Source organism: Ctenopharyngodon idella, chromosome 15 (assembly GCF_019924925.1).
Source record: "Ctenopharyngodon idella isolate HZGC_01 chromosome 15, HZGC01, whole genome shotgun sequence".
Classification (NCBI taxonomy): domain Eukaryota; kingdom Metazoa; phylum Chordata; class Actinopteri; order Cypriniformes; family Xenocyprididae; genus Ctenopharyngodon; species Ctenopharyngodon idella.
The window spans coordinates 20414299-20441419 of record NC_067234.1 but is presented as its reverse complement, the minus strand read 5'-3'; the positions used below and the strand labels follow the sequence as shown (position 1 = coordinate 20441419).

General features: G+C 38.1%; 2 protein-coding genes across 6 annotated transcripts in view; one reads left to right on the top strand and one right to left on the bottom strand.

The window, feature by feature from the left end:
- bach1a (BTB and CNC homology 1, basic leucine zipper transcription factor 1 a) overlaps positions 1–27121 on the bottom strand; it is a 139847-nt gene that overhangs the window by 20235 nt on the left and 92491 nt on the right. The gene's annotated exons all lie outside the window — the stretch shown is intronic.
- The window catches only part of cadm2b (cell adhesion molecule 2b), a 230285-nt gene that overhangs the window by 126124 nt on the left and 77040 nt on the right, over positions 1–27121 (top strand). For all 5 annotated transcript variants that reach the window (XM_051863515.1, XM_051863511.1, XM_051863516.1 and 2 more), the window contains exon 2: positions 26167–26193. In XM_051863515.1, the coding sequence (XP_051719475.1) occupies positions 26167–26193 (27 nt within the window). The remainder of the gene's footprint in view (positions 1–26166; positions 26194–27121) is intronic.

Sequence of the window (27121 nt, the reverse complement as noted above, 5' to 3'; positions counted from 1 at the left end):
TTTGGCTTCACAACAGCTTTGTTTCCAGGTAGACCATTAAAGAACGCGACACAGACGTCTCCTGGAAATTCTGTAGAATTCAACCAATCAAATGACTTTGAAACTCCTGAAGTGTTTCCCATTTTGTATGCCTTATGCATCAGTTTTTCATTTTGATAATTACAGCTTGCTGCTCATCAAAATCAAAAAATCAGTATCTCAAATTATTAGAATATTTAATTTCAAGTTCTAATAAATTACCATTCTCAGGGTATAAATACTGGGTTTAGGTAAGTAATCCCATCAGCAGTCGTGGGGAAGTCTGCTGACTTGACAGTTGTCCAGAAGACGATCATCAAGACCCTCTACAATGAGGGTAAGCCACAGAGGGTCATTGCTGAAAGAGCTGGCTGTTCGTAGAGTGCTGTGCCAAAGCATATTCATGGAAAGTTGACTGGAAGGAAAAAGTGTGGTAGGAAAAGGTGTACAAGTGAAAGGAATGACCGCAGGCTTGAGAAGATTATCAGGCGAAGCCAATTTAAGAGCTTAGAAGAACTTCAAAAGGAGTGGACTGAAGCTGGAGTCAGTGCATCAAGAGCCACCGCACACAGACGTCTTCAGGAAATGGGCTACAACTGTCACATTCCACGTACCAAGCCACTTCTGAACCAAAGACAGCGTCAGAAGCGTCTTACCTGGGCTAAGGAGAAAAAGAACTGGACTGTTGCTCAGTGGTCCAAAGTCCTCTTTTCAGATGAAAGTAAATTTTGCATTTCATTTGGAAATCAAGGTCCCAGAGTCTGGAGGAAGAGTGGAGAGGCACAGAAACCATGTTGCTTGAAGTCCAGTGTGAAGTTTCCACAGTCAGTGATGATTTGGGCTGCCATGTCATCTGCTGGTGTTGGTCCACTGTGTTTTCTGAAGTCCACAGTCAACGCAGCCATCTACCAGGAAATTTTAGAGAACTTCATGCTTCCTTCTGCTGACAAGCTTTATGGAGATGCTGATTTCAACCAAAAGCTGGTTCAATGACCATGGTGTTACTGTGCTTGATTGGCCAGCAAACTTGCCTGACCTGAACTGTATTGTCAAGAGGAAGATGAGAGACACCAGACCCAACAATGCAGATGACCTGAAGGCCGTTATCAAAGCAACCTGGGCTTCCTGAGCAGTGCCACAGGCTGATTGCCTCCATGCCACGCCGCATTGATGCAGTAATTCATGCAAAAGGAGGCCCAACCAAGTATTGAGTGCATAGAAATGAACATACTTTTTTATTTCTGTTTAAAATATCCTTTTTTTATTGATTTTATGAAGGATTCTAATTTATTGAGATGAATTGGTGGGTTTTTGTGGGTTTAGCCAAAATCATCAAAATTAAAAGAACCAAAGACTTAAAGTACTTCAGTCTGTGTGCATTGAATTTATTTAATACACAAGTTCCACAATTTGAGTTGAATTACTGAAATAAATTAACTTTTCCACGACGTTGTAATTTGAGATGCACCTGTATTTCACAATAATACTGATTTTACTGTATTTTTGATCAAATAAATGCAGTCTTGGTGAGGAGAAGAGACTTTCAAAACCAGTAAAAACTTTAATAACACCAAACTTTTTAACAGTAGTGTATCTATTTACTGTATTTAATTTATATTACAAATATCATGCATTTCTGAATCATGAATAGCATGTATCAATATTATAAAATATTTATAAAATAGTTATTTTTTCACAATAATTTCAGGCTTTTTTCTTCATTACAATCTCATCACAGTTATTATCACCATTTCCTTCTAATTCAGACCAATTCAGGAGAATTCAAACTTGTAATGTTTTGTAATATCATGAGCAAGTACATCACAGCTATCAAGAATGCATACCCTACCATACCATCATACAGCCAAGTCCTACTTGCAATGTTTTTTATTTGTAAGTATTTTAGTGGCTGATACTACATGCAGTTCAGGTCATCTGGGTGTTGGCAGATCCTAATATATGTGTCCCCATCTGACAGCACTCCGTTCCTTCATTTCCTGCACTATATCACTAGCGACTGATGTTGATATTGTACTGATATTTTCACAATCTTGCGGCCACTCTCCGAGGTCGAGAGAGGTGGTTTGCTGAGGCGGAGTCTTTGTGACAGATGGGCTGTTTGTTCTCGGCGCCGGATATCACCCAAAATCTGGGCAAAAAGCGGCAGATTACCTACGTGTATGATGGATGAAGATGGTTTGCACCACTGTCGCAGTCGTTGCATCACACGGCCCTTCTGTAATAACCTGAATGTTAAGGTTTGCACTTTACAAGATATATATTCAGCTCAAAGAAGCTTCCGGCTGTACTTTCTCAAACCAATCTGAATGCAATACGTGTTATACGTGTAAATACATTGTGCGTCTTGGGTATATGCAAGTGGCATATGTTAAGTACCTAATTAAGTAAAGGAACTTCCATGCCTAAAGGGGCTGAGAAAGAAATTGCATCATTCATCTCAATTTGTTTTGTGTTGTTCTTGTTTATTGGATAAATGCCCAATGTATTATTTTCATTGTGTCTCCAACTACAAGAAATGCATCTCTTATATAGTGGCTAATCCCCGGAGACATCCTGGGAAAAAACTATATTCGCCTCAGATGCTCTTTAACTCACAAACACAATCTTGGTTATGACGACATCAGCAAATATAAACTTAAAGGGACAGAACATCATTTCTGCTGATGGAGCTCTTGATGGCAATCAGAATTCTGCTGTATATTCTCAAAAACTGTGACAAGGATGTCTGAAATAATGAAAAGGAAAAACATTTTAAATAGTTTGGGGTCAGTAAAGTTTTTTTTTTTAATACTTTTATTCCGCAAAGAGTAGCAGAACTGTTATTAACACTGTTTCTTGAGCAGAAAACCAACACATTAGAATGATTTCTGAAGGATCATGTGATACTGAAGACTTGAGTAATGATGCTGTGATGCATCACAGAAATAGGTTACATTTTAAAATATATTCAGATTAAAAAGTTTTTTTTTTTTTTTTAATTGTAATATTATTTCACAGTATTACAATTTTACTGCATTTTTCATCAAATAAATGCAGCCTTGGTGAGCACAGTAGACTTCCTTCAAAAACATTAAAAATCTTACTGACCCCAAACTTTTGAAAGGTATTGCATTCCTTCTTATTTTATTTTATTGTATTTTATTTTACAAATATAATGATTTACATAAATAGCATTTAATAATATATAATTTTTAAAAGAATTTCAAACTTTTTAATGAGATGTTTTGTCTTCATTATAAGCTCATGACAGTTATATAACAGTTTCTTTCTTTGTGCCCCCCAAAAATCAAACTAATATGTAATAAAAATATATATAAAGCATGTTAACCACATTTGTTAAAGGATTAGTTCACTTTCAAATGAAAATTACCCCAAGCTTTACTCACCCTCAAGCCATCCTAGGTGTATATGACTTTCTTCTTTCTGATGAACACAATTGTAGAAATATTAATAAATATCCTGACGCATCTGAGCTTTATAATGGCAGTAAGCATTACCAAACGAGTATGAGCTGAAGAAAGCGTCTCCATCCACATCCATCCATCATAAACACATTCTTCAGCTCAGACTCATTTGGTAACGCATGCTGCCATTATAAAGCTCGGATGCATCAGGATATTTATTAATATTTCTCCGATTGTGTTCATCAGAAAGAAGAAAGTCATATACACCTAGGATGGCTTGAGGGTGAGTAAAGCTTGGGCTAATTTTCATTTGAAAGTGAACTAATCCTTTAACTACATCATACATACATATATATATATATATATATATATATATATATATATATATATATATATAGAATAGCCTGTTATTGACCCTTTTACTAACTAAGAAAACACTATGGAAGTGTATTTTGTGACATTGCCTTTATTTAAAGGATTCAAACTTGGGTCCCTGTGAGCCAACAGCCCTTTAATGTCATGAGCACAGCTCCGAAAACTTTAAAGTAGACAAGAAGTGGAAAGTATATTTAAGTGACAGAGAGAAAGTCTGGCTTTTTTCCAGGACTGTTTAGTGATCTAAATGAGGAGGTAATTATGCTGGATGCTGGATGGGCATTGTCAGCTTTTTAAAAGTGCCTCATTTCAGAGTCTGGGAGTTTCGAAGAAACCGCTGGAATCAGCTGTTACTAAACCCAGTGAGCTCTGACGAATGATCAAACTCAACCGTCTGATGATATGATGTCCAGTCATAGGGCATAAAATCACTGCTAGACATGATTTATGTGTTCAGTCTGATGTTTAGAGAAATATCACAGTTTGAGCTGTCCATTTTTATCCCCATCTGTGCATTAGACATATTTGGGTCTTTGAGGATTCGTGCTTGATATTATAAGCCGAAATAGACGGAAAATGATGCAACAAAGAAAAACTTTGGCGAAGAAGTCTCACAGATGAAAAACATCACTCTTCAGTAAGGTGACTGCATATGCCGCCATTAGTGCTTTCCTCTCTCCAGTGATCAGACAAATGAAGCAAGAAGTTGCGATGCCGCCCATCTCAAACCCTGATCATAACATGTAATGGTTTGGCCAGGTGCTGGGGTGGCATTAGACCTGCCGGACAGGTGGCGGTGGGACGGAGGATGGCTTCAAGCTCCAATAATGAGAGCCGTGCCAACTGGACTCCCATCTGCTGCCATGCTAAGCGCTCTGAGCCATTAAAAACAGCCTCTTCTCATTCAGAGAGGATTTGGTGTGCGGATTTCTCCCTCAGGGCACTCGCACAGTCAAGGAGGGATGCTGAAAGACTCGCCTGGTGACAAGTGCGCTGGGTTTCTGGTTAAGGGATGATGGGAAGGTGAAGGTACACTGGTAGCTCTTATGAATTGCAGTGCAGATGCACTCAAGTTTTCAAGATGCACTTGAAATGAAAGCACAAACACACACCGTTGGCCATCGACAGGTGGGTCATTCCTGTTATGCAGATTTTTTTTTTGTTTGTTTTCATCAGTTGCTAAAGATGGAAATTATATTTATTGTCTTATATCATAATATCGCAATTGAGTACAGTAAACATATTGGGTGAATGCTTACAGTACTTAATATTTTAAATATTTTGCCATTTTTGCCATGTCCCTGGGTGCTACACTAACTTCTAACATAAAAAAGTGATTATTTATTTAGAAATATTACAGGTATTTTTTTTTTTCTTTTTTTTTCTTTATTTCCTTTCTCTAATCCAGTCTTTAAAATAAATTTTTTGGGTGTAAATAATTCCAGAAGTGACATTTTGGTGGAAAAACAACAGCACAGACATCAGAACAGAATTTAATTAATTCCTTTGTGGTATTAGTTGCTTTTTTCACTTTAAAACATTCCATCCGGTTTTAAAAATTACAGAATTTGATACACTGATATGAGATAAGTTTAAAAAACTATAAGATAGTTTAAAAAAAATAATAATAATATTAACTTCATTTCTAAAGCCTGATTTAACTCTGAGTTCAGTCCCTCATTAAACAAAGGCTTATTTATTTATTATATACAGGTACCCAACAGGAAAACAATTTTCAAAATTACATCTGTTTTTATTACTTGTACTTCTTTTTGAAAAGGCATTCTTTTTTTTTTATAGGGGATCAGGAAATATGTGAGACAGAATCAAACACACATCTTGTGTGAGAGCGATATTGCTCAGTGTGACCGAGCATGTGTGTGAACAGCTAAGCCACAGTTTTGACACCTTTTTAAAAAGATAAATTAATAATAGACAGATTACCTAACTGATGTGAATGGTACTTCATCACTTTGCCCACAGACAATAATGTGACCGTCCACTTCTTAACTCGGCTTTATTTTATTTGGAGCATACGAAAAAATGTGAAGGCTTGTATCCGTCACAAGCTGACTGACACGGCTTGACACTTCACTGTATTGGTTGCATGGCGGTTGTAATTGTTAGCTGTCAACATGTATCTTATGTGAGCTGCTCGGATTGTAACAGCACTGGGATTTTTATTGACCTTGAATCTCTGCCCTCGTTCCTATATCTCGAATTGCGGCGTAAGTGCAGCCTTGCCGTCACTCAGTAATTTATCTCTAGATTGTAACTGATGACCGCAACTGGTAGGATCTGAGACAACCTGCTCGGAGTGGAGAAAAATCCGTAATAACCCATAAGAATGTATGCGAAACATTAAAGGGGACCTATAATGCCCCCTTTACAAGATGTAATATAAGTCTCTGCTGTTCCCAGAATGTGTCTGTGAAGTTTCAGCTCAAAATACCCCACAGATCATTTATTATATCTTGTTAAATTTGCCCCTATTTGGGTGTGAGCAAAAACACACCTTTTTTGAGTGTGTCCCTTTAAATGCAAATGAGCTGCTGCTCCCGGCCTGCTTTCCAGAAGTGGGCGGAGCTTTAACAGCTCACGCTTCGGTTGCTCAACAACAACAAAGCTGGAGAATCTCACGCAGCCAAAATGACGATTGTCAGTAACGGTGTTCAGCCTTACATTGTTCAAACCAGAATCGGACACTGCTGGAGAGACTCAGGAAGAAGTTACAACTTTTAGAATGCATCTGGACATTTCTGAATGGTTAGTGGATAAATTTATGTAGTTGCTGTGGAGTTGATTCAACTCATTCAACTCATGTTAATCTTTTGTGTAAATCCACTGTTGAATTGACCCTCGTTTGTGAAGCAGTACGACGTAAAATGACGGTATGGTAACAACACTCTACTATTCTAGTTTCTGCAGTCTACTACAACTCTACTACAACAACTCTTCCTCTTCTCTAAAGCAGCCCAACATGGTCTCGCCACCTTTGTTGTGTGTTCTCGGGGTAGGGTTTATGTAAATTTTGGGGTTAGTGATGTCACCAACCCGGGAAGAAGCTCGTTGTTGTCCCTACCAGACGTTTGTTGTAGTCCTTAAACAGCGAATTCTTTAAAAGAAAATATCTCCCTTTGCATTGAACGTTGAGCATCGTAACTTTGCAGATGTTGTTTATCCTCTAACAGCAACATTACGCACTAACTAAAGTTTAAAAAAGTGAAATCATAATCAACCACCCCTTTAAAAAGACAAATGCTTTTGTTTGAAGGGGGCGTGGGCTGCGAACGCTTGAATTTAGCTCTCTCTGGATCACAAGCGAGTTTGCTCATAAACTAAACAAGCACTTGAGATCCCCGCTTCTGCACACTTATAAGAACCCATGGTAATTTAGCGCGACTGACCCCGCAGGACGTTCATAAATATTCACGACAGCAAATAAAGAAGCCTATGTAAACAAAAAGTTGTCAGTCCTTGTTTGGGCGATATATCGGCTGTTTTGAGCAGAGGAGGCACTAGGGACTGGGAGTAAATTACTGGGCCGGAAATTGAGTTATTGGGAATCGCCCTGTCAACAGGGGTGTTAGCGAGGCGTGCAGTTGCCTTGGATTCCCAGGGCCCAGTTAAGTGGTTGCTATGCGTCTGAGCCTATGGGCCGCCGATGTCAGCAGGACTGAGTCTCCTCGCGTAGGGCCAAATAATAACGGTTGTTTTCAGATGCTGTGTTTGTTGGCTCACTTGCAGACAGATTCTCTTGTACTCTGTGGGGTTTGACCATTATATGGGCGACCTTGAGACTCACCTGAAGCCGCCGTGCTCTCGGCTCCTGCCGCCCGCGAGCCAGATGAGAATAGAGGCTGGTGTCATTTTTTGGAGTGAAACGTTACGTTGACCTTGTTTGAGTTAAACTTGATGAGTTTCTTGAACTCTTGCTCTTTCAATTTCAGCATCGTCTTGATGAGTTTCTTTTTTTGTCTTTGTCTATGTTTAATGTTTGCGCTTCCAGATCAGCGAGCTAAAACTTGCTCTCCGGAGACCTGTGAGCAATGGAGAGCGTTGAATTTTAAGAACGACTTTAGGAAAGCTGATCTCACCTTTTCACCTTGCTGTCATCTGGCATGCTAATTGGAGGAGTGGAGCTAGTCATTGCTGACCCCTGGACACACTATATAAAAATAAATTAATAAATAACTAAGTGCAACATAATAATGTGCCAAGTGATAAACCACCTCTAATAAATAATTTGATTTTATAGAAAAGAACAGTGTGAAACTTCTCATTTTGTGTTTAACTAGAAGTAAGTCACAATGGTTTTGAAGGACATGAGGGTGAGTAAATGATGGTTATTTGAGCATTTAAGGCCAAAATGACCATAATGTAAAAAAAAAAAGTTAAAAAAGTAGTGTGCTTAATTGTATAAAATATGTTCTTAAAAGTATTTATTTATTTATTTTTTTTAATCTGTACTTGCAGATATTCATTTTAATGGTTGCACTTTAGTTTAGGGAACACATTCACTGTTAACTTTTGCCTAATTTATTGCTTATTAATAGTTAGTAAGGTAGTTGTTGTAGTGGTTAAGTTTAGGTATGGGGTACTGTCGGATTAAAGGGATAGTTCACCCAAAAATGAAAATTTGATGTTTATCTGCTTACCCCCAGGGCATCCAAGATGTAGGTGATTTTTTTTTTTTTTTCTTCAGCAGAACACAAATGATGATTTTTAACTCCAACCGTCGCGGTCTGTCAGTCAAATAATGCGTGTAAATGGGAACTCCATTTATAAGAGTCAAATAAACATGACAGACAAATCCAAATTAAACCCTGCGGCTCGTGACGACACATTGATGTCCTAAGACATAAAAAACGATCGTATTTATATAATTTTTTACCTCTAAAACACCACTATGTCCAACTGCCTTCAGCATCCGGTTAGTGAGGTCTGAACGCACTCTGACAACGGAAGTTATCTCTCGCACTCATTGAAGCAAAGCGCGAGACATCAGTTCCGTCATCAGAGCGCGTTTTTTTGACCTCACTAACGGGATGCTGAACAGAGTTGGACATAGTGGTGTTTTAGAGGTAAAAAATGATATAAATACTGTTCGGTTTCTCGCACAAACCGATCGTTTCGTGTCTTAGGACATCAATGTGTCGTCACGAGCCGCAGGGTTTAATTTGGATTTGTCTGTCATGTTTATTTGTCTCTTATAAATGGAGTTCCCATTTACACGCATTATTTGACTGAAAGACCTGCGACGGTCACCTTAAAGTGTACTACTTTTTCACAAGGGCATATACTATATGGCATGGAAACAAGGGACATGGTTGTGGAAAAAAATATGAGATGGGAGGAAAATTAATAAGTCAATGCTTTTGCGTTCTCTCGCAAATGTTCTGGGTTCCCCCGAGAAACTTTGCGTTCACTCACAAAACTTTTTGTGTTCGCTCGCAAAACCTTTTGAGCTCTTTGAGAGCGAAAGCAAAGTTTATTGGTGGAACGCAAACGTTTTTGCGAGTGAATGCGAAGTTTATCAGGGAACGCATAACATTTGCAAGAGAATGCAAAAGCATTGACAAATAATTTTTCCCCCATCTCATATTAGGAGCTCCGTAGTATGGGGGGATATCCTGATCCAGTATTTCACTGATAATAGTTGGCAAACTGCATCCAGGACTGTCGGTGCATTCAAAATCATGTACTGTCTGAGTAGGTACTACATTTGAATTTGAATTAACGCCGCGACCGTTAAAAAGGTATGCTCTATATAGTATGAATATGGGTAGTGTGAATAAAATTCGGTCAGGACGAGGTATGGGATTTAGGTCGGTTTAGATGTTTGGGCTCTAAATTAGTAACTGTAATTTTGTCATTTCAAGCCAAACACAGTGCATTAGTAGAGCATTACAGTAATAGATATAAAGCCCCAATCAGTTCTCTTGGTGTCCTTCAACTGTGCCTCATATTAAACGTAAATCTGTCCTTTACAGTGTAGATTTAGGGTTAGTGTGGACTGCCCTACTGAAAAATACACAGATTTACTCACTCACACATGATTAATGATCAGTGTACATGTAACTTAGATTTTACCTGACAGACCCTATAAAATGACAGCTTAGAAAATAACATGGATCAGCTTTCAATCCACAGCAGCACAAGAAACTGCAGTTTAGTGTAGGACTTTTATCCCTACAGGGCATTTATGTAAGAGCAGACTTCAAACTGCTCCTATACATAGCCTCTGTTCTTTTCGTACTCAAAATAAATCACCTCCGCAAAAGAAAAAAATCAGAAAACTACCTGAAAAAAGTGCTTACACCTGAATTTGGACTTGGCCCAGCTCACTTTGCCGGGCCCCCCCCAATACCTCCGTCTCAGTGGAATCAACACTGGTTGCCTTTCAATGTGTTTGCAGCCAGCAGTGTATGCCAAGAGTACATATTAGATGTGTGTTCACGGAAGCATGACATAAGAAATTGTTTGTCTAGAAACCCCACCGGGAAAGAGCCGGCCTGCTCTACACGTCCACATCAGTGCATGAACTTCTGAGGGCCGGTTTCCCAGACACAGATTAATCTTAGTCCTGGATTAAATTGCACTGTCAATAGTGTTTCTACAATGAATTTGCTGTTTGCTCTAGTACTCGGTTTAATCTGTTTCACGAAAACTGACCTATGTGTGTTTTGACCATTTTTCTGATTTTGTCTCTCTGAGGAAAATTAAATGAGAGATTTATGGCTGGCGCTGTATCAAAGCATAACCGCTTGTGCACATCCAAACATGAGCGATGGAGAGCTGGGATCACGTTTGGAATCTGATATGCTGTCGGCACTTGAAGTCATGTTACATGGCTTTGGCCTGAAACAACATCTTTGTTGGTCAAAATAGAAAGAGAAAGAGCAGGAGACAAAACATCATGATGAACAAAAGAGAAACTTGTCATTCCTTTGTTCATTTTGGGTGCTTTTAATATTGAACTTCGGGTAAGTTACATAACTCATGTTTGGTTGATGGATCTATTCATTTATTCAGAAATGCAGTTCATACAGACAATGACTGAACTAATATTCATTGCATAAAGTAAAAAAATGACAAAGTGGTGCAACTGTCCTAGGATTGTAAAAAACAGAAATTCTTGTGGATTAAAAGTACTTTAAAAAAGTAGTTGATTTGGAAGAATAAAAAAGCTTATCAAATCAAAGTCAGTTTGGTGTAACCAAGAGTTTGCAGGAAACCATTTTGTTGTCACGTGACAAGAAACCCATAAACAGGAAATGATATCACAAAGAGAACTCCGTAGACCCCCATGACTGTGTTAGAGTTAGGGGTGGGCGATATGGCAAAAATATCATATCACGATTTTTTTAAGGAAAATCACGATTCACGATTTTTATCACGTTTCTTCATGTTGTTTTTACTATTTTGCAAGTGACTGAGCATTACAGCCAAACTAATTTCCCTATTTTAAAAACAAAGCCTTACAAAATAACAAAATATAAAGTAAAATTAAAAATGGCAGACATTTAGGCCAAAGTGGCGAAGATAAAAATCTTTGTCATTATTTTTTATGTTATTCGTTATTATTTGTTATTAATTTTATCTTTGTTATTAAAAAAGAAGAAGAACATAGGCTACACATTATTCAAATGAAATTAATAAAACGATTTATTTTTTCAGCTACAGTAGATGTATTTAACAGTAGCATTCAAGTAAAAAATTAAATGAACAAATATAAAAATATAACACTAGACTTCACTATATAAATTATACATTGATTCTTAATAAAGCTAATGTATTAAAGTTCTCAGTCAAGAGCAAAAAGTTATTTTGAAGAATGTGACCAGACAGTTGCTGGTCCATAGTGACTATGTTTTTCCTACCATGGAAGTCAATAGAGACCAACTGTCCGGCTAACCCACATTCTCCAAAATATTTTATTTTGTGTTCTACACAAGAAAGAAATTAATACAGTTTTGAAACAACATGACAGTGAACTATCCCTTTAAGGACAAGCGGCAGCATGGTTAATATTAGGCTGCTCTGTCAATTTAAAGACCTGCATGTATATCTAATATACAGCCACGCATCCAATTTTTTCTCAAATGTTTACTTTCACTTTAGACATAACCAACTGTGTTTATGTAAACTTTGTGCGTATTTGACAGTATTAGAGCAATCGGACTCTAAAGATAACTTAGTAATCAGGCGCTGTTTGACAGGCTTTTAGTGCCTGTGCGCTTCTGAAAACTGTCAGAACAGCACATCAGCACGCGAAAGAAAAGTTTAACCGGCAAGGCACATGAAATAATGAACTTTTGTGGATTGAAGTGTCCCGCGAATATTACTCTATCGCTGCGTTAAAATGTGACGTGAATGTACGTCACATTGAACAGTATGCTGAGACGGAGGCGCTGGAACTGCAACTGATAGAAAGCACTGTAGCACGATACTACGATATTTCTTCATAGGCAGATCGTGGAGACATTTTAATTGTCCACAATCAAAAATCGCTATATCGCACACCCCTAGTTAGAGTTTATAAAAATGCCATATAATTTGACATTTTATGACATAGTTTAGGTTGTCAAATGGTATAACTCAAATAAAAATTCATATTCATGATTCAAGAACATTGTAAGCTGTTAAAATACCTTGTGAAATATGTTTGAAAATGATGATAAAAACTCACGTGAACTCGCATGTATTCAAGGTGTAAAGAAAATAGCCTACCATTTGTTGTTACTGTTTAGGTGATATGTACATTGTTTGTTAGACTGATTGAATATTTTGTTAAAATTGGTTTGACTGTTTTTCAAATACATAAGAGCAACCTGAATACAAAAACTACATTTCTAAGAATTTGGCTTTGTAAGATACATTTTAAAATTATTTTTCATTCTTGTCATCTTGGACATTATTATTTATAATTGACCCTTTTCACAACAATATGTGAGTAATTACATACCCAGGCCTTTTTGAAGAAGAAAAAAAAAAAAGCTATTATAATTATTTTTGATATAAAAAATTTTTGAAAAAAAAAAAAAAAAGACAAAGACAGCAAACTACTTTACCTTTGAGCAAATGCATAGAGAGCATCAGTAATAATTCTCCAGATAAAAGTCCTCATTGTTTCATTCTCTGCAATATGGCATCACTACTTTAATAGATACCATGCAGAGATATGTGTCAGCCATTACCAGTAATCGAAACTATTATGCTATAATTGTTCTCTATGCTTTGCTAATTGCAGTATTTCTGGACTTGTGTACAAACACATCCACTTCCGTCCTTAATAACAACACTGGCATACTGATTGGTTTCCCTGCTGTGCTGTGTTAATCAAATCAATCTGTTTATTTGCTTCAAACATTTGTGTGTGTGTCATACTATAGCAGAATATTTTCAGTTCTCAAACTACCTTTCCATGGTCTATCTATCTATCTATCTATCTATCTATCTATCTATCTATCCACTACAACTGAATTTTTCCATTTTCTGCCGTCTTCTAAACAAAAAGAGCAAAACTAATAGCTTCTAAAATGCGAGCAGCAGATCACATAGCTGTATGTGCCATCATATCATGTCATGAGGTGTCATAAAATCCTTCCCGTTTATTGAAGTTGAATTTCAGAAGGTTGAATACACAAATGCCATGGACTGGCGTCGAGGATGTGAATGAGATTGGTTGATCTCTGAAGCATTAGCTCTCTGTCAGGCTGTGCTATTGGAGCAGGTGGTGGAGCTGTGTGGTGCTGCAGGTAAGGCTAAAAGCCTCCAAGCTGGAAAGGTCACAGCTTACACGGATGAAAACCGATTTAGGGCACTGACTTTGAGAAGGTCACAATGACATGAGATGGCTCGAAACATGAAAAGAGATGGATTGAACTCACCATTCTTCGGGCCAAGAGAGCCCATGTACCTGCTGCATGTGGGTCATTCAATGCTCTGCTGGATTTTTCTGTGTAATAAAAAACAAATTAATGAAGAACTAGGCATTTCAAGAAGAGGATGTTTATTATGACTGGGTTAGAGGGTTGTTGGGAAAGAGGGTAAAAGAATAGTTCACCCAAAAATGAAAAAAAATTGTCATTATTCACAAGTCATTCCTAACTTGTATGCTCTAAAAAGGAGATTTATTGGGATAATAATTTTCAGGCAAAATTTCACAAAATTAAGATGTGTGAAATTATTATATATATATATATATATATAAAAAATAATATATATTTGTGATTATTATTATTTTTATTTTATTTTTTTTCTCAAGAATCCCTCGGTCACTATCCGGGAGTCCTTGGGAGTTCCTGTCTAAGAGAGTACTTTGCGTAGGATGTGTGCGGTCCCACACAGCGCGATCTTCTGCACTTCGAAGGCGCATGGCTTCCCTGGGATTTGGTCCAAGTATCGGTGGAAACCTTTCTTGTTGCATCCCAGGGCTCCTATCACAATTGACACTATCTGTGTTCTCGTGTTCCAGGATCTGGTGATGTCGATTCCCAGGCTCTTGTACTTGGTGAGCTTGTCGTTCTCCTTTTCCCCTATGTTGTGGTCCACTGGGATCGCAATGTTGATGAGCAGGCACAGCTTGTCCTTCTTGCTGTGGACAATGATGTCCGGGCAGTTTGCACTGATGGTAGGGTCGGTAAACACACCCTTGTCCCATATGATGGCTGGTTGTGGGACATTCTCATACTACTTGTTGGGCACTTCAACACCAAGTTCCTTGCAAATTGTCCAATGGATGTAGCTGGCAACCTTATTTTGTTGTCATATAGTCTGTGCCAGAAAGCGTGGGGCAACCGGAAATTATGTGACTGACTGTTTCCTTGAATACTCCACATGTTCTACATCTACTGTCGACCTACAAGTTGAGGATCTTGCATTGGTGGTACCTGGTGTTGAGTGCTTGATCCTGGGCAACCCTGATCAGGCTCTCCGTCTCTCCTTTCAGACCGGAACTTCGAAGCCAAACTAAACTGGCTTCCTTGTCTACGAACGGCTCATTCAGGTATTTCAAGAAGAGGATGTTTATTATGACTGGGTTAGGGGGTTGTTGGGAAAGAGGGTAAAGGAATAGTTCACCCAAAAATGAAAAAAAAAAAAAAAAAGGCATTATTCACAAGTCATTCATACCTTGTATGCTCTAATTTTCTCTGTGGAACAGAAAAGGAGATTTATTGGGATAATAATTTTCAGGCAAAATTTCACAAAATTAAGATGTGTGAAATTATTTTTTATATAAAAAAAATAATATATATTTGTGATTATTATTATTTTTATTTAATTTTTTCCTCGAGAATCCCTTGGTCACTATCCGGGACTCAACCAGAGTCCTTGGGAGTTCCTGTCTAAGAGAGTACTTTGCGTAGGATGTGTGCGGTCCCACACAGCGCGATCTTCTGCACTTCAAAGGCGCTTGGCTTCCCTGGGATTTGGTCCAAGTATCGGTGGAAACCTTTCTTGTTGCATCCCAGGGCTCTTATCACAATTGACACTATCTGTGTTCTCGTGTTCCAGGATCTGGTGATGTCGATTCCCAGGCTCTTGTACTTGGTGAGCTTGTCGTTCTCCTTTTCCCCTATGTTGAGGTCCACTGGGATCGCAATGTTGATGAGCAGGCACAGCTTGTCCTTCTTGTTGTTGACAATGATGTCCGGGTGGTTTGCACTAATGGTAGAGTCGGTAAACACACCCTTGTCCCATATGATGGCTGGTTGTGGGACATTCTCATACCACTTGTTGGGCACTTCAGCACTAAGTTCCTTGCAAATTGTCCAATGGATGTAGCTGGCAACCTTGTTATGTCGTTGTCATATAGTCTGTGCCAGAAAGTGTGGGGCAACCGGAAGTTATGTGACTGACTGTTTCCTTGAATACTCCACATGTTCTACATCTACTGTCGACATGCAAGTTGAGGATCTTGCATTGGTGGTACCTGGTGTTGAGTGCTTGATCCTGGGCAACCCTGATCAGGCTCTCCGTCTCTCCTTTTAGGCCAGAACTTCGAAGCCAAACTAGACTGGCTTCCTTGTCTACGAACGGCTCGTTCAGGTATTTCAAGAAGAGGATGTTTATTATGACTGGGTTAGGGGGTTGTTGGGAAAGAGGGTAAAGGAATAGTTCACCCAAAAATGAAAAAAAATGTCATTATTCACAAGTCATTCCTAACTTGTATGCTCTAATTTTCTGGAGAGTAGGCGGTCTTTTGTGGCTTTTTGTCATCTACACTATGAAAGCAATCCAGTCAAATGCGTTTTCGACTACCTCTAGAAGTGGTCGAAAGTGGACAAGCTCAAAACGATCTAGACCCCATTTACACCTGTATTTAACGTCGACCACTTGTGATCCAATCTACTAAAATGCATCTTAAAACGAGGTTTAAACAGGGCCTTAGTTACATCTTACTCCTTCCTCCCCTGCTGTTCAAAATTATGGCATAACTTGTCAAATATTAGTGGAATATGTTCATAGTTAATATGAGGAACTACAGCTGTGGTGACTCACCTGTGTGAACATGAGGAGAACTGATTTTACACATCCACCCTGCAAAAAATGGCTCAGAAAACTGTTTAGCATTGTTTTTTGTGGATATTATAGTTGTTTTTGATGACATACCAAAATTTTTGGGCCCACAGTAGTTCATAAGCTGAGCAGTTTTGAATGTGTGGTCATCACAACAGTATTAAAATGTCTTTCCAACAGCATGTTCTTGACTCGTGTACATGCAACAACTCCAAGGAAGCAGCACAGCTTTTTCACTTTGGCCGATCAGCACTTCTTAACATGGTTTATTTGTGTATGGACACATAGCCACCAATGTCATCCGTGTTGTAGACATAAGTCAGGGTTGAGCGTGAGGTGCAGTGTTGACGGGTCGTCTTTCCTCTGGGGAGGTGTCAGATAAGGACTGCAGAAGGTTGAATACTCCATTACCTGCAGTTTAGAAGCCGTTTCTTTCTTATCTGCATGCCGTGTGCCACAGGGAAGCATGCAAAGGGAGCTTAATGTCAAAGCATTTTCTAAAGCTCCAGCCATGTGCCAAATAAAAGGTGGTTATATTCGAGGACGGACCTGAAAGACCAATGTCCACCCGCTGTATGACAGCCCTGTGTCTAATATGGCTGTCCTGGAGAAATGAAGATTGAAATTAATTAACTTTTTCTGTTTCAATGACTTTATATGTGACACTGATGCTGTGTTTGAGGTTGTGGTGATGTGTTTACATTCGTGGTGAGTCACCATGGTGTCTCTGTCATAGAAGTAGTGTCTCTGTGTCAGAAGAGGAATAGCGTTAAATGAAATTTTAAGCTGTTGATACAGGAACAAATAAATCAAAATGACACTGAAGAATATGTATTTATAATATTTAGGACTTGTAAACAAGATTTAGACACATTTAATGTCATCTGAGATGCAATTTAACCATAAAAATCAATATTGGTGACAGAGATGTCCAAAACAGATTTGTTACACATTTGTTGTCTCTGTATTCAATAAGATAAGAAAAGTTGCTTATTGAAAGGGCTTCGTGTTATCTGGACGACTATAGCTAGTCTGAACGGACTGATGTTTTTGGACTGTTTGATGCATATTGCATACAAAATTGGAAAGCACTTGCTAAAGATTCAATCAGCAGCTATTTCGTAAGTTCTGGGAAGTCAAAGTTTGCAATTTTGCACTTCCAGGTTCCATCATCCTGAAGTCAATGGGTTTTTAGGTACATGCTTGAAGGAAGGTCTGTGTTTAACACATGCTAAGTATATTTTCACATATTATTCAACAACATAAATTACGTTAGTAATAGCCCCCTCAATTTTTTATTTTTTTATATATATATATTTTATATATTTTTTTATATATTTTTCATGGTATTGTTTGAAGAAATCTACTAACTAGTCTGCTTTTTCAGCTTTGTTTATACTCACGCTCCTGCAAACTATTAATAAACATTCCAGCTTGACTGAAATTGGCTGATTTTGTGTAATTTGCAATTTTGTTTGTTTTTTGTGTTACAAATAAAAAATGGCTTTGAACTGTTCATGGAGACTGGTGCATTCTTTTATTGTTTTTTTTTTTTTAATTTTTAATTTTTAAAATCTTTTCTATTATTGTGGTATTATTATATTTATTTCAGATTTACCTGGCCCAAACAGCACATAAAAAGAAAGTGAACTTGTTTCGCATGCCAGTCAGAAGGTCTCTTCCTGTCTAAGTGGGCGGTTCTTGGCCAGAATATGCTGTAAACTGGGCCAAACTTTATCAAAAATCTGGCTACATGAGATTATTTATTACAATCTCCTGCTAGAAAATACCAGAGCTACAGAATATACCAATGTGTTGCTCATTTTGAGGTAAAGGGGCCCTTTATACTATAATTTTAGCCTTTGGCAGCTAATATAGGTTTGTGGGAAAATGCCATTTTTAATGCTACAGCCACCAAAGTTATTTGGTTTGACATTTACCAAGATTTCCTTGTAGTTCATCAGCCGTGCTTGTATTTTCTGTGGCGTTTTCTCAGAAAAAAGTATGGAATTCTTATTTGTAACTCACAAATTTTCATTGCTATTGTTCTTTTTTCCTCTCTGTCAGTGTAATATCTTTAAATGTTACCCTTCTTTCATAAGGAGAACACAAAGATGTTTGCGAGGTTTTATACCAGTGTGTGATTGTCCTTTAAATGCGCCTCAGACATTTTGCCCAGCTAACGTAATTTAGCTTTAACCTTTTACCAATTCATTCTTTCCTGTCTGCCCTTTAAGTGTAACTCTAGCTATGATAATGCGGGGAATGAAACGGTAAATGTACATGGCATTAAATGTTCCTGAGGGAAACGGCAAGTTGTTTATATGGGTTTTTCCTCGCTTCTGGAATTGTGTTCAGCATTGTCACTGTAAATGGCCCCAGGCATCGGCCATTACTTACAGCTCATTCTTCATTAATAATACAGAGATGTTGAATTATTCACATGCCGTTGGCCACAGGTGAGGAGGACAGCATGGGGTGACATTGAGCAGACTGTCACTTCATGCAGTGGAGGATGTTATGAGTAAAAAACTGCTGCTCTGCTTCAGGTGTTGTGGGTATGCCTATATTGTCAGGTGTTTTTCCCTCGGGAACTAATAAAGACAGAAATAGCATGTTATTATTAGCGCGACTTGCTAAGGCAAGAGCTACTACTACTATTGCTCAAGGGTGAGGGGTTTGTTCAATTCACTAACACTACTGCACTTAAGAAATGTTCACCCACAATTAGAATCAGCTGTTTGTATTCATACAAAGTCAGTAGGGTCTAAAACAACAAAATACAAACAGACAGGCGGATATATAGATAGATAGATAGACAGACAGACAGACAGACAGATAATTTTTGTTGATTTAGCTATTAAAATTTGTGAAAAGTGATATAAAAATTTTATAAATGAATAAAATTCACCATTTTTGTTGAATCCACATGCTTTTGCATGGAAAATCTGCAGTCACATTTTCTCCAGAAATGTATTTTATTTTATTGCTACTGTTTTCTATTTATATATGTTTGAGGTGATAAAAAATTAAAATTCATGTTTCTTGTTGAATCAACATGGTTTTGCATGCTAAAGCAAGTCACATTTTCTTAAGAAAGCTTTATTTTTGTTTTATTATTGCTGCTATTTGCTATTTAAATTTGTCTGAAGTGACATAAAAAGAAAATCTTTTAAATAAATAATATTCATGATTCTAGAGGAATCAACATGGTTTTGCTACAGGAAAATGTACTGATTCATACTGTACACATGCCAGCTTCAAGCTCTCATTCAAGTATTTGTAATGTCCTCCTAATGGAACATATGGAGTGTTTTCTATCTTCCCTACCTCAGACTCTCGCTCTTATCAGGGCTGTGGAGGTCTCCTTAAGTGGGCACTCGCCGACTGCTGATTTCAGTTGCTTTAGCAGGTCGTTTCTCCAGGGAAAGCTTCAAAATCTTGCAACATTGCAGAAAGTTTTGAGGCATAGAAAGAAACATTCAGGACAGCTCTGGTTATGAGGGCTATGCTTAGTTTTACACATGTCGTTGCTAGCTAGCCGTATTTGAAAATGCTATGTAAAGCAATCAATAATGTTTCATTCAGACAATATTTAAAATTGAAAACCTATGACCAATATGGTAATATAAATACTTCAAAAAATACAGCTATACGTTTACGATGCCAGAAATCAAAACACTCACGTCAAGCTTTATTGCGTTTGTCTGATGGATTCTTTTTTTATTTCTCTGGCCTGAGAATGATGGGTTACTCTTTGACGTTGGGTCAGTCGCAGCCATAGTGCCTGAGGGACTCTCGCTGTTTGGCAATGTGAGGTATGATTCCTCGGGCCGCCTGGTGAGCTCACTGGAGGGCCTCGTTCTCTCTGCTTTGGAGGACAAACCCTTTCTCATGGTTGGTTAGACTAATCACCGTGGGGACCGACTCCCCCTTCTCTTCACATCGCCTGCAGGCAGGTATCAGAAATAGGCCCTGCCAGAAAAAGCATTGGAGAGAGAGAAATGAACGTGTGTGAAAGGATTGCAGTCTCTTAGAACCTGGGAGGAGAGCAGCTGAAGGAGATGCAGTGGTTACTAAGGCAAACCACAGAGAAGCCCAGAGGCAGGGACCTCCACGAGCAGAATCTAGCTAATTGCCATTGTTCGAGATACATTTTTATAGACAGGTAAATGTCATGAAAACTTGTCCGTGTCAGATTTCGCCCCAAGAGTCAAAGGAAAAAATTTGCATAAGCTGAATCCTATTTTTAGGACCATTAAGCCTTTTTGCATTTTGGGCCGAGATTTCCAAATTGATTAGTCTGTGGGATTGCCTGAACAACCAATCATTCAAGGACTGTGTAATTAGGCTAATTTGAAAAAAATTGACAATATTTGTAACTTGACACACCGTTTTAAAAATGCTCATTCAAACTTAAAAATAAAGGTTCTTTATTGGCTTCTGTGTGTAACCGGTCCTACTCAACCTGCTCTGAGCGCGGGATTCGAACAGGTGTCTCCAGCATGGGAGGCGGGTGCACTAACAAGAACGCCAAAGACCGCAGTCTCTAGCATCAGTCGCCAGTGCAACTCTTGAGGCCAGGGGAGTGAGGTTTATTCGCACAGCTCTTACTAGCTGGTCTCCATTACACTCACCCCCCTAAACCTCACTCCCATCCGGGTCACGGCACCAAATGTGACCAGTCCTACGCTCTGTGCAGGGATTTGAACCGGCATCTCCGGCATGGGAGGTGGGTGCACTAACAAGGACGCTAAAGACTGCAGTCTCTAGCGTCAGTCGCCAGTGCACTCCTTGAGGCCAGGGGAGTGAGGTTTACTCACACAGCTCTTACTAGCTGGCCTCTGTTACACTCACCCCCCTAAACCTCACTCCCATCCAGGTCACGGCACCAAATGTAACCGGTCCTACGCGACGCGCTCTGGGTGGGATTTGAACTGGTGTCTCCGGCATGTGAGTCAGCATGAAATGGAAGTTGAGATAGTCTTTTCTTCCCTATTGTGACGTATATCCAAGTGAAACAGCTTCTCAAATAAGAAAAAAGGTAGGGTATGACTTGATTTTGTCCATGGGGAATTGATTGGAAGGTTGTGGTTTGCTATTGGTCGATCTCATGTGAGTGACAGGTTGTCCCGCCCTCGCACCAGCAAACACGTCATCAGAGAAGAGATGTCGCTGCAAGAGGGAGTGGAAGTTATTTTAATGAAAAAAATGATGTGCACGGATAAATCATTTATAATAAATGAATAAATATTCATAAAAAAAATAAATAAAAAAAAGAATTGGCTATTTTGATTTCATGGTGGCAAAAAACGCAACAGTCTGCAGCCAAAAATGTCTTTCTAAATGTTTGTTGCTGACAGTGCTGTTTTAAAAGAGACGAATTTAAAGACCGTTTTCTAAAATGGTTTTCATGGTGATTTTTGTTTTAAGCTGCGGTCACATCTTCAAAATTTCATGGCCAAAAAAGGTCCATTGTCTATTGTCAATAGCGTAGCAATTTTTAAAGCACAGCTGACACCGAAGTCACTTTCAAACCAAGTAACTTTCTGATGGTCAACACGTAAACTTGAACATTGCCCTCACATGAAATAGCCAATCTCCTGAGTTAGGGATTCCTATTGAAATGACTGGATTTCACAGAGCACAAATGTGACTGCACCTTAACAGCTGAGGCAAAGTATGCTGTCAGATAGCTAGTAGCTAACAGCATTTGAAGCATAATGTTAGCTATAAACATTAATATAGACACTGTTTCGAAAGTATAGCCTTTGAGACTGATGTGTTGGCATTAGACTAGTTTGATAAAATCACTTCCTGACATTGTGTACATTTTTTCAGCTCCATTGTCATGACACCAGTGACGGCGGTATACCTGGTGATTTGTGTTCAAACTCTACCCACAGGAATTACACTTATACTACTTAACCATTCTATTTCCTAGAAAAGTATTAGCACCGCGAAAAGATGGTACAGCTAAAAAAAAGAAAAAAAAGAAACAAGTGTTAGTGCTTTAACAAAAATACAAGCTTTCCATTTCTGCTTTTGAAGCCTCTGAAATGGTTTACTCTTATAAGTGCATTCCTGTAAATGGGGTTTTTGCTTTTAAAATATAAAAAGAGACAAGTCAAATTATTTTCTAGAGTATCATTATACCATAAATGCTAGATAATAGAGCAGTTAAAGTTGTATAAAGTTGAATCCTTTAATTTTAAGTAAAAATAGGCCTCATTTTAAGCAAAATAATACTGTAATTTGCTATTCTTTTGATTTTGGAGTTTGATAAGTTTTATGATATTCAGCATCTGACTGGAAGACATTTCCTGCAGTGTTGAAAAGAATAAAAGCCATGAAATAGGAATCGCCAGGAATCCAATAAACTGTAATTTGCTAATTCATGTTTCTTTGATTGAGGTGAGGTGTCAAACAAGATTATTAATAATTCATGTTTGCACACAGCCTTTGAATCTGTCGTAGCATTTGTCCTCTTTATTGGAATGTCATTTTTGGAGTTCTTTTTATTTGCCAGTCACGCTAATTTCCATAAACAACCCAAAAGGGGGAAACAGATATTAAAAAAAGAGTGAAAGCCGAGCAAATAGAGTTCGATTAAGAGCTTTTGCTCTCTAGTGGATCCTTGTATCCATTGGTATTCCTCTCAGGATCTGGCAAATATTCTCCGCTTACAGCAAGGAGAATCTTATCATGGAGTCTGACTTTGTCAACACTATTAGATTCCGACACTGTGCAGAGAGTCAGAGATTAATAACTTCCATGTAGGCAGGGGGGTCGGGGGTGGCGGAAGAATGAGAGAGATTAACGAGTGTGAAAAACAATGACTCCTTCGTTAAACTCTAGATCGACGTGCCAATTCACAGCGGTTTGAGTAATGTTGGGTTTCGGGCCTGAGAACTGTTATTTGTGAGGGTCAAGTTACTTGTGGAACTGGTGGGAATTTAAGGTTTTCGATCCAAAATTTGCATAATATTGGAGTATCATTAGAATTGGTCATGTACAACAAAGCGGTGTCGACCCCAACTCATGATATTTATAAAAAAAATAATAATTCAACTTCTTTAGTGTGTAATCATGCTGTTTGAGCATGAAAAATGTCTGCAAAATTACAAAGCAAGAAGTCACTCCAAAGGGAGTTATTCTCTATATTTTGAACTCCCTGAAACGCCTCAAATGTAGTTTTGAGTTTTCTTCCAGGAACGAACACATCACATTATTCCTCATTTAAATAATTCCTGCCTGAGGCATATGCAAAATAAAGGGGCCGAGGCCTGGTTGAGTTGCGTTAGTGGTGTGTTGAAACTCACAGTTATGGTAAGGGTGTGACATTGCTGAAACACGCTGGAAGCGGTTGAACAATCACAACACACTGGTCCAGCCGACCAATCAGAGCACATTGCGCTATTCAGAAGGAGGGGCTTCATAGAGACAGTAGTATTAGACCCCAAAAACAAAATCAAGACTTTGTAAAAGGGCAAAATAGGTCCTCTTTAAGATGTCTACACACATGTTTTAAAGATGGAAAGTGTCATTTCTTTTTACTTGATAGTTATACCACTTGACATTTTTTAGAAATTTCTCTTTAATGTGGTCTAAAGTTTTTCAAAACCATTATGAATCCAACATGAATAGAGAAAACTTATTTTCATAGAAATCAATGAAAGTATTCAATGTCATACTCAAGTACACTGCCATTAATATCACACAACATAATTGCAGTGGCACAAAAGAGACATCAAGGTTATTCCAAAAACCAGTGTAGTATTTGCCCTCAAGTTAAATTGTTGTTACTAACATCATTGTGTGGGGGAATCTCGCAAATATCACAAATGCAGTCTTTAATGTATCAATTGTTTCTGCTAGACATGAGATTAAATTGACACTTTTGCTCAATTATCTCAGATATTAATCTCATGTTTTTCGAAAGTTCTTAACAAATTCTCAAACTGTGCTCAGATTTGCTAAAGACCAAATTGTCTGAGCTCTATTATTCATAATAATTTGATAGATCTACACTTTTTGTATGACAACAGTTGTCTTATTTGTGTCTATTTTTATTCAGATCTCAGGTGTTTTTCTGAAAACATCATTGGGAACTCCTACAGTATAAGCAATACAAATGTTCCTAAAAATTTGCATATTTTTGATTAGGCTAACGTTGAGTTCACTCACTTAGTCTTCCCATTGTTATCTTCACTAAACAACTTTTAAGCTTTCTTCAGGTTGTGCAGAATCTATTTACAGAGCATTTTTGTGATATCTTCTGCCTCAGACTTGTCACATACAAATATTATGAACTTTTCACCCTATGTGCTGTCAAAGTCAGAAAAGTTGTCAGAAAAAGTGTTCCCAGTGAATTATTCATTGCCTTGGATGCATCACATGCGACGTTGAGGAGCGCAAATTCATTTATGGGGATTTTACTGTCATTTTCCTTCGTGCAACTAAAATGGTGGCAGTGTCGTTTCGGTTCTTAGTCTCACCTCATCTTGGATGTTCCATATGCATATTGACAATGAAAGGTTGTATATGATTATTATTCAGCTGGGTCTGTAAAGAAGTCTATACAGATGGTGCATGCTATAAAATATGTCCGTTACGCTCCTCATCAAGGCAATGTTTATGGCAGGCGGCTTGCAAAGCAGAAGGTCAGGCATAATGAAAGTATTAAGCTTATGCATTCAAACATGAGCAAACTTTAAACTCTGAACAAAGAGAAGTAGTATTTCATCTGTAAACTCTAGGCATTAACAGGATAGTTCACTTAAAAAATTTGTTTGTAGGACTTTCTTTCCTCTGTGGGACAACAAAAGGAGATTTAAACAATGTTCTAGTCGCTCTTTTCCCTGCAGTTACAATGAATGAGGACTGGGTTCAAAGTTCCAAGTCATAAATTCATAAGTCATACAACAGCTTTTGTGAAAAAAGTTTTTATTCACTGAGATTCTTCACCTTCAATGAGTTGATAACAGTTGCAACCTGATCATTTGTTCAGTGGTTCTCAGTCAATGCTGAATTAGTTTAATTCAACAATCAGATCAGGCTGATTCATTAACGAAACATTCAGACTTGTTTTGTGAACCAAATAACTGAAGAATTAGGATGGAAGTCAAAATTTTGAGTGAAAAACATCAGTATTTATTATAATTTAAGAAGACTATAAGAAACTTAGTGCAAAAGTCATATGGACTAATTTTAACTCTTTTAATTTTAAACAAGCGATAAAAGCATTGTTATGCACATTGTATTCTTTGGTTGGGGGGCGTGATTCTCTCAGCTTTTTGTTCAAAATGTTGCTTTTTTTTATGAAATGTACCCATAGAGCAGAGGCTCTTTTCTTGTTTTCTTTTTTTTTTTTTTTTGATGTATTGCATGTTCAGATATTCATACAACAAAATATTCTGGGGGCCATGGAAGTTTTGTGAAAATTATCAAAAATGCTGGCAGTGGCTGGCAACTTTTTAACAACTTTTTAAAAACACTGGCGGGGAAAGATTTGAGATACTTTTATGGTGCTTTTACATCTGATTTGAAGCTTGAAAGCCTCCATTCATTGTAATGGTGTGGGGAAATTGTCACCTTTTGTGCTCCACTGAAGAAAGTTCACATGGGTTGATGGTTTTTTTCCTTCTTCTTCTTCTTTTTTTGGGGCAAACTGTTACTTAATTTAATGGGAGATTTGAGAAGTATATGCTGAGGATTTCATGCTTTGAGGCTTGTTTAATCACTCTTGTTTCTCTCTCTCTCTCTCTCTCTCTCTTTCCCCTTCATCCCTGTTCCATCTCTTTTCTCCATTTCATGCTCTCAGAGGCGGCAACGAAAAACAAAGTGAAAGGTGAGTTATCTTCTCTGTCTTTGCGGCTGGATGATTTATGTTGAACACAACTCCCAATAAACAATGTGCCGTTCGGCCCCCTCTTATCTCCCAAAGGAGCCTGGGATGCATTTACATAGCCCCTGCCTGTGAGAAAGCAAACCTGGAGCCTTTGATGAATTGGCCCTAGGAATATCCATTATGAGCTGAATCCGCTCTACATGCTTCCTGGGTTTACAGCAAACTTGTGCTACACGGTTAGGAGAAAGATGCCATTGTAGGATTTTGTACAGGTTACCAATGCTGATGCATAGAACTGCTACTCTAACAAAAAGTGGAAACTTTTTGTCTTGGATGTGTGGCACAGGAATGAATTCTCTAAACAGACGGCCACTTTTGAATGTGGTATTTTAGCTAAAAAACCTGCGTCTTATTCACAAACCACCCACAATCCAGGTTAACCAGTTGCTAAATGAAGCTGCAGCGTATTTAAATTAAGTTATTGTAATTTTCTTCAGTGCAAACACGCCTCCTTTCAATAAAGGCCTGTGAATTATGCTTATTATAGAAGGCACCTTATTCACAAATTGCAATGCTATTTGCCTGATGCAATTAACGTTGCGTTATTACTTCCCACAGAAAGTAGGCGGCAAATGGAATTTCATTTAAAAGAAAGTTTGTGTATATTTTCTATTGATCATGGCAGCAGTTATTCATCCAATGATGATCCAATGATGGAGAAGAGCATATATCCAGATTTATGGTGTAGCCGAATATGCTTTTTTTTTTTTTTTTAATGACTGATTCAGGTGTCTAGATCACAGTGGTGCTATATAGTTTCAGTAAAGTTTGCCAGATTGTGGTACTTTGCCATATCATCCACAACCAGCACTTAGATCCATGATTCCATGCAAATTGCATTTAGTTTTAATTTTGTGGAAGAGTTTGT